This window comes from Phoxinus phoxinus, assembly GCF_949152265.1.
Source record: "Phoxinus phoxinus genome assembly, chromosome: 5".
NCBI lineage: Eukaryota > Metazoa > Chordata > Actinopteri > Cypriniformes > Leuciscidae > Phoxinus > Phoxinus phoxinus.
Window position 1 is genome coordinate 32,328,355 of NC_136880.1, and position 8,792 is coordinate 32,337,146.

At 36.9% G+C, this 8,792-nt stretch overlaps 1 protein-coding gene across 6 annotated transcripts; it reads right to left on the reverse strand.

Moving 5' to 3' along the window:
- Positions 1-6: 6 nt before the first annotated feature.
- On the reverse strand, positions 7-8,780 carry elavl1a (ELAV like RNA binding protein 1a). Of its 6 annotated transcripts, none has more exons than XM_079612082.1 (7): positions 8,597-8,756; positions 7,229-7,288; positions 5,445-5,622; positions 4,930-5,033; positions 4,274-4,427; positions 3,958-4,183; positions 7-3,530 (listed from the first exon to the last, which is right to left on the reverse strand). In XM_079612082.1, exons 2-7 carry the CDS (start codon positions 7,262-7,264, stop codon positions 3,206-3,208), a joined length of 1,023 nt encoding a protein of 340 aa, XP_079468208.1. In that variant the 5' UTR covers positions 7,265-7,288; positions 8,597-8,756; the 3' UTR covers positions 7-3,205. The 6 variants fall into 6 exon arrangements, with proteins under 6 accessions (XP_079468208.1, XP_079468207.1, XP_079468209.1 ...); XM_079612081.1 differs by having other exon boundaries at positions 7,229-7,445; XM_079612083.1 differs by lacking the exon at positions 7,229-7,288 and having other exon boundaries at positions 8,597-8,771.
- Positions 8,781-8,792: the final 12 nt, after the last annotated feature.

Consider the following 8,792-nt stretch of genomic DNA (forward strand, 5'->3'; position numbering starts at 1 on the left):
TATTTTGCAATGCCTGATATTTTATTTCACAACTACATGTTAGACAGTAGCTCATAACAGATGTTCAATGTAGAATCAAAAAGTATTTAAAAAAAATTAAGACACTCATCAATATCAACACATAAAACCATACACAAGCTATATAAATAATTCCACCATTCAATAAACTTCCAGTATATTCTACATAAATTAAGGCTTAAAATGAGCAACCATCCAGTAAATCCTATTTGATATTTCTTACAACTGGCATCTCAGTTGACTCAAACATTGGGCAATATTATTATTTTTTAAACATCAGGATATCAAAAAAGATGGAAAGGGAAACGGTTGCTATAATAATTACTACTATTCATTACGAATCACTTTTCAATATTGCACATATGCCGAAACGTGCACAAAAAGAGAAATGCCAAGTGTTTCATATAAATGACGTGTAACCAACAGTGGCTGTAAAGCTGCTAATAGGTTCACATGAACCATAAAGTAACAGATGATGCAAGTATAGTAAACTGCTTATTACAAACCTGACAAAAAACAGTGAGTCACTGTACAAAAACATTTAGGATTAGGATTAATGTCAGTCACCAATAATATAAATATATGCACGCACACACAATACCAACCTTAAGTCTTGTAGCAGAGGGAGCCTAAGAACTGTCTGTGCTGAAAATGACAAATTTACACAAGAGGCATATTGGGAAATGTATGGGTTTGTCTAACTACAGAAGAACCTATGCAGGGTTTTACAAACTAATATTTGGAAGACCTCAAGAGGAGCCAAAGCTGAGGAACATGACTACAACTGTTAGAGTTTCTATCTTCCCCACCGCTCATTAATGAGAACTACAGCTGAAAACCTCTGGAAAAAGCTGAATATTAACCTCTGAGAAAGGCTAAATAAATGGCACTCCATTGGCCAAATCAAATAAGTCAAACGTTGTCAGATTGTATATTTATGATTTGGTCCGATGCCTGAAAAATAAATACTTAAGATCTCATACTCAAAATTAAAACCATGAAATGTGGTAATTTAGTGTTTCTCATGAGGTCTTAAAGGGATAGTTCACTTTAAAATAAAAATTCTGTCATCATTTACTCACCCTCAAGTTGTTTCAAACCTGTATTAATTTATTTCTTCTGCTGAACACAAAGAAAGATATTTCGAAGAATGTCAGTAACCAAACAGTAGTCTGTACCCATTGACTTCCATAGTAGGAAAAAAAAATACTATGGAAGTCAATGGGTACAGACTACTGTTTGGTTACTGACATTCTTCAAAATATCTTTCTTTGTGTTCTGCAGAAGAAATAAATTAATACAGGTTTGAAACAACTTGAGGGTGAGTAAATGATGACAGAATTTTAATTTTAAAGTGAACTATCCCTTTAAGGGCCTAAAGACCCATTCGCACCAAGGGCGATAAGATAAATAAACAAATATATAATTCTAAAAGAAAAACAAATCCTTCTACATATATATTAGCATGGTTCACACCACAACTATAACGGCACAGAGAATCAATATCGTTGCAATCACTTTAAGAACGATTTTGAGCTGATAAGCCATAAATATCAGAATCAGCTAATCAGAATCCACCCGACTTTAAAGGGATGGTTCACCCAAAAATTAAAATTGTCATTTACTCACCCTCATGTTGTTCCAATGTTTCTTTCCTCTGTTGTACACAAAATATATTTCAAAGAATGTTGGTAACAAGACAGTTGATGGGCCCCATTGACTTCCATGTTTTTTTTTTTCTTCCTACTATGGAAGTCAATGGGCACCATCAACTGTCTGGTTACCACCATTCCCTCAAAATATCTTCTTTTGTGTTCAGCAGAAGACAGACATATAGGTTTGGGACAATTTGAGGGCGAGTAAGTAATGAAAAAACAAATAAGGATAGTTTTGGGTTAACCATCCCTCTAAGAAGCTTGAGCGTTTAAAGTGGCAGACAAAAAAACCCCGCAGCAAACACTTAGACTTAACAAACCGTTCTTGACCACTGGTGTGGATGCTAATATAATTATGATTATTGTTATCATTCTTGGTGTGAAAGGGCCTTAAACTCAGCCATCTGCATCTGTAAATATGTAAATAGTCTTGAATTGACTTACACTGCATTGTACCTATAAAATTGATAAAAGCAAAGAACTAATTAAAATATAAAATAAAGAAACAAAACAAAAAGTTGAGCAAAACAAAATAAAATTTAATGATTGTAAATGCCATGTGAAACAAAATGAAAGGTTTCCAAAGGAAACACAAAAGCAAAAAAAAAAGAAAAAGAAAAAAAACACAAATATCACAAGGCAGTCTTTAAAAGCATTTGCATTAGTACTGGATATCCATTTTCAAATAAACAAACTAAACTTAATGTATTAGCCTAGAGAAACAAAAACAAAAGAAAACGCAAACCATAAACAGAAGATGCTGATGCTCAAATGTGATTACATTTTACATAAATACTCAGTACCTAGTATTTAATGTCCAAATATTTTTGGAATATTCTTAGGGATGTGCAACATGCACCTCTGCCGGGAGAAACTAAACCTTCCATTCATGTCTTTGGTCCTTCTTAGTTCAGTCTTTTCAGAGGGTCCCTTACAAAAGATTAACATTTAGTTAAAGATTTCCCCCTCACTAAAACAGGCATTTTATTTGCCGTTACCTCTTCTTTTCTATGGAGCACTCAGCATGCTGGATTTTAGGACTCAGATTTTAATAAACAAATGAACTGTTGTGAGATGGGTAATGAGATTCCGGCCAAACCAAAAAGTGCTACATTATTGAGGGCAAAGTGGAAAAATGACATCAAATTAAGGCATCGTAAATACTGAAGAGCTATGTAGATACTGACAAAAGAAAGAAACGAATCTGAGTTTTAAATCCAGCATCTGGTGAATGAGGTGTCCGACCACATATGGCACATAGCAACAATACCAGGCTGACATAAGAGACAAATTTGTATTAAACGAAAAATTGGTCATATATTGGGATAAACCAGAACGCCTAAAACACTTGCATTTGAAGCATCCAACAGCTTGAATCTTAAAAGAAACTGTCTAAACGAGACTGCGAAACGTGAACATTTGCGAAGACTTGATTACACTAAAAATAATAGTTTTCTTTTTCAAAACGGCGCCGATTTCTCTGGCTTCGCAGAAAACACCCTTCTCCTTCATTTTCCTGGCAACCCTGCTTTCTACTTGTGCGACTTGCTTGTTTTGAACGACACTTGTAAAATCTTGTCCCCGAGGCGGTAGCCGTTGAGGCTGGCAATAGCCATGGCAGCCTCTTCATAGTTTGTCATGGTAACAAACCCAAATCCCTTGCACTTGTTGGTGTTGAAATCACGGATCACTTTGACATTTGTGACGGCACCGAAGGGCCCGAACATCTGCCACAAAATGCCCTCATCTGCATCCTGGCCCAGGTTGTAGATAAAAATACACCAGCCTGACGAGGAGTTTCCAGGCATGTTAACGCCAGACATGCCGCTCATGTGGTCTACACTCATAGGAGAGAACCTGAAGACAAGAAATAGCATCATTTAGGACATTCATCAGATATGCATACATTTTTGGAACTGAAAGAATTTTCATTTTTGGGTGAGATATCCCTCTAAAGTCATCAGGAAATAAAATTTTACTGGAATACTGTGGTATTTCATATAAGGGGTTTCTCAGTGCACTTCATTACTTTTTTTTAATTCACGTGCCCTCAATTCATGTGCGATTCGTTGCACCCCTAAAAATTAATGAACACACTTATCATGATTGCCATCTTATCAGAGAAGGAGAAAAATCCTACTCCAGTAAGTAAACGTGTTCCTGTCCCCAAAAATGTTGGTACTCTAAAGCGTTCCCTCCACGTTTTCTGCTGCGCCTCGTTTATTTTTACCATCCATGCGCACCCCTGGATATGCTAACCAAGCAAATCTTGGACTTCATTCACCTGAATCTCTGTGCCTGGTGGTGGACGGGCCCCCCGAAGCGGCGAGGCTGTGTGTGGTAGACCTGGGAAATAATTTGTGAGTTTTTCACTTGGTTGGGACTAGCAGCAAACTTGACAGTGATGGGCTCTGCAGCGCCTGGCGGCTTCTGCCCATTCAAGTCCTTAATTGCGTCCTCTGCCTCCGACCTCTTGTCAAATCGAATGAAAGCCACACCACGAGAGAGTCCTGCAATGAGGATAAAAAGGCACACGCTTTAATACACACTAGCTTACAGGACATTCCAGGAGTCAAAAACAACTTTGCTCATCTACCAACCTGACGCTTGATCGACGAGGACACGGGAGTTGATTATTCTGCCATAACGTGTAAACATTTCTTCTACGTCCTTCTGCGTCATTGTTTTAGGCAGCCCACTGATGTAAAGGTTGGCATCCTTTATGGTGTCAGAGCTTGGCCTGGCAAATGACACCTGTCAGAAAGAGCAAAGTTAAAAGATCAGATCCTGAAGAAATACCTCCCCTGGCGATTATTAGGAAATCTCTTAAACTACGGCTATATACACATTTTTTTAAAGAGATGCAAACTTAGATTCTTCAATTTTTGTACATTTTTTAAATTGATATTAAAAATTGTAAATTATTTTCAAAGAGGGAACACCCACCCAACAAATAGTTTGCCATGGGTCCTTTACATATGTTTAATTTTATAGAAATGCAAAAACTATTTCATATAATTCAAACAGCATTAAAGCAACATGTTTGCAACCTGTAAACCATGGATAGTAAAATATTTAAATAGATGAATCTAAATATTGAAAAGCCTGATAAAAAGGCCACAACCAAGATTCCATCAGGTCTGAGCAATTCTACTCCAACAACTTTACTTTGTTCTCTCTGCCTTGTTCTCACAACCGGTGGTCTGAAGCAATGACACAATTTAACTTTACACAGGAGCACCTTTTGTCACATTACCTTGATAGTTTTAGACTGTAGTCTCAGTCCATTGAGAGTACTGATTGCTCTTTCTGCATCATTAGGGTTAAGATAGTTAACAAATCCGTACCCTAAACTGTGGCCTAGAGAAAAAAAAAGGAAAACAATAAAACAAACAAAACAAAAAAAAGTTGAAACGTTCCAAATACAAAGGAAAAAAACATCCTACTATCAAATGTTAAACTTCTGGGGAAAAAACTGATGCCAACAAATAAATCCACGTTGACTTGGGACAGGCCTGAGCAAGTTTTTTTTCTGTCAACACTGAAATGAAGGCTACACAATTGTGAAGAAACACTTCCAGTGCTTCAAAAGTTTGTCTAAAAGCGCAAAACTTTTAATAAATTAATTCTGTTTTTAAATTGACATGGCTACATGCAAAACCTGCAAAATAAAGACACTACATCCCTAAACCAACAGACAAACAATATTCTCTCTTAACATTTTGTGTGTCTGCTTTGAAACCAGTGTGCCAAGTGTTGATAAATACTTGCCTGCTACTTTGTCACGAATAAGTTTAGCAGACTCCACCTCCCCAATGCTGCTGAAGAGACTCCGCAGCTCATCTTGGCTCATATTCTGAGGCAAGTAGTTGACGATGAGGTTTGTTTTGGCATCTTTAGGCTCATCGGCCATGTGATCTTCGTAACCGTTCGACATGTCATAGACCTCCTAGAAAAATCAAAACAAGTTTCTGTGAGGGTTATACATTTATTCCAATACAATTTTTATTAGACAATATTGAATATTACAGCAAACTCATTATGCACTTATTTTACATGAAAATGTGTTACTTGCTGTTGATACCTGACTGTACCTGCACAGGTAAAAAGCCTCAAAATTAGGCCTAGATCTTGCTGAAAATGCTTTCAATTACAGCTGGCAAGCCAGTAATATAATGACAAACGCATTTAAAGAAACACGCAATTAAAGAAAATTAGAAAAGAAAAGAAAAACAAATTTTACATCAAATAAAAAAACATTTATGTGAGATTACATTATGCTTACACTTAAAAGCTAAATTACATTGGCTTTTTTAATTGATAATGGAGCATTTCCTTAAATGTTAAAGACAGAAAAGCATCCAATTTGTGAATTAAGGAATTTATATTCTTGCCTAGGAAAGAAATAATGCAACTACAAGCATCTACAAGACAGTTCTTCTAATGACTTCAATGCCTCAATTACAAATCTCCACTGAAACATATTTCATTAATTACACCTCAGTTTGGCTACATTTCTACTCTACATTACACAAATGAGAAAAGAGGGGGACAAAAACACACCTAGTCACTTACCGACAAAAAAACATTACATATCGTTAACAAGGAACTGGGACAGTAGAACAAAGCAATAGGCTACATTAACATTCCCTTTCAGAGCATATTTTACTTTTGTCTGATTAATATGTAATCTTCAAAATGTTACTACCAGACCTAAACTACAGTGTTTGTTAATCACCAAACAGGAAAGTCCAACATAGCTACCACAAAAATTAACTATGAGTGAAGAATATGTACCAAGCTAAAACAGTCAAAAATGTGAGCAAAAGGACAGATGTAACGGTCAACAGGACTCACTGTACTGCTGTTCTTTTACATTCTATGATCAACACTGCCTCCAATGAAGTCTAGCTGAAATTGCACATGACCACAATTCATTCAACACAAAACCAATAAAATATGGTGGTGTACTAATGGTATTAAAAAGTGGCTCTTGGATGTCTAACCCCTTCAAGGCATTTTAGGTGAAGGAGGAACCGATCACTGTGGTCACCATGATTATTCTGATATCGGACAGTGTCTACCATTCACGTTGGAAGAGGGGACTTATTGTGTATTCCACATGAGTAGCCAGTCAACCTTCAAGGCTGAAACAAACAGGCATTATTACAGTCCCTCCCACACAACCCATCATTGGAGGTTTTGATAAAGTGGTCTGAATCACTCATTGACAATTCTGGTCACTCTCTATCCGACTACTCCGATCGTGACTCGCGAGCTGGTCCTTATAAACATGGTTAAACTTTACAGCATTTGCCAGGCCAGATACCTTCAGCTGACATTATGCAACACCTAATAACATGTCTAGTGCATTCAGTGAAAAGTCTACCTCAGATGACAGCATTAAACCTCAAGTATTACTCGCTTCACACAGGCTACAGCACTACATGAACGAAAACAGCCTACAAGCACTAAACACTACTAACTCCAGCTTACAGGTTCAGTTTATATTTTAAATCCACATTCAGTCCCTGATGGACGCAAATTCTACTCACTTTTAAGTATCTAACGTGTCCCCTTCTGACTGCCATGAAGAGCCGTCACAGATCCCAACTCTGAAGATACCAAAAACAAAATAAGGTAATAAAAATACACGCTGACGAAAAGGGGTGGTAGGGAAGGCAAAGGCGGGTTTGGGGGGTTCAGAGTAAAATAAATAAAATTAAATAAAAGAAGGGCAAAAAGATAAGATGAGCCACCTTCTGATATAACCTGTGGAAAAAGAATAACAACCATCAGCCATTAAGACTGGTGTAATTTCAGCGTGTATTTTTAGCACCTCACTTTGAGTCTGTACTGCCTGCACAACATCTCAATGTTGACATTATAAAAATGGTGTGATTGTTACATTTCTTTACACTACAAACTTATATATATAATATATAGAGAGAGAATTTATAGTTTGTATAAATGGAAAGAAAAGACCAAGAATTACAATACTACAGTGTAAATACTATATAGTTAGAGTTTAAAAGCAAAAATGTGTCATCACTTTGTTTTATCCCTTTAAACAAATCTATATGGCATAAAACATAGGATAATTCTGTGAATCTATTTTTGACTGCACGAATGAAAGTAATCATATTAATAATAGGTTAAAAACCTTGTTTTAAACACAACATGGCTGATTTGATAAACCTTAATCTTAAACTATGACAAACTAGGTCTACCTTGTAAAATGGTATTGCATAAAATATATTTTATTAACTAATTGATGGCCTAAAGAGTGTTCCGGGGACAGTTTCGTTTCATTTTTAACATTTTATTATTTTCATTCACTCACGAGAATCATTTGCATGTATACGACATTTACACGGGCGGTTGAGCTTATTACACTTATCAGAACGAAAATGTACTATTATCATTAAAAAATTACAACACTGTTCAGGACTTCGTAGGCTGTTGAGAAAACGGAATAAACGACATTTGTAATTCTTCTGCCTAGTCGTGGGGGCGTGGAATTTACAACTAACGTTACCCCGCAGCAGGACATCACTCATGCTTGTGTAGATTACCTCGCCATTGTTACGGTTTCGTATCGTAGCTACAGGACAACAACCTTGCTGCATTACACAGCATGTTTGTGAAGAATCAGCGATTCAAATAGGTCTAACATTAAAATACCACACAACACGAGGCCTCGTTCCCCACACACCGTCCCCTTATTTTCGCGATGACTCGCTCTGTAAATCCCATGCAACTCTCGAGCTCAAACTCGAGCAGGCTGCGCTAAGGGGCCTAACTCAAATAAAGCCAGGCCTCAAACACCGAACAGATTTATAACCGTTACTAGATCTTAATAAACCAATTTAAATGCATCATGATAAAAAAAACTAGTTTAAAATATATACATGGCGCCTTACCAACTTAAAAGTCTATCCGATTCTGCAGTAGAATGGATGCACGCGGAGCTTTAGCAGAACGTGGCTTTTTGGCGCTGCGCTCTCGTGACACAAAAAACACGCCACAATGGAACTATGCCGAGGAAGCGGAAGTCTTAGCCCCCTCCCACTTCCATAATCCATTCAGATACAGATCAACAGTCACTAATAATAAAAC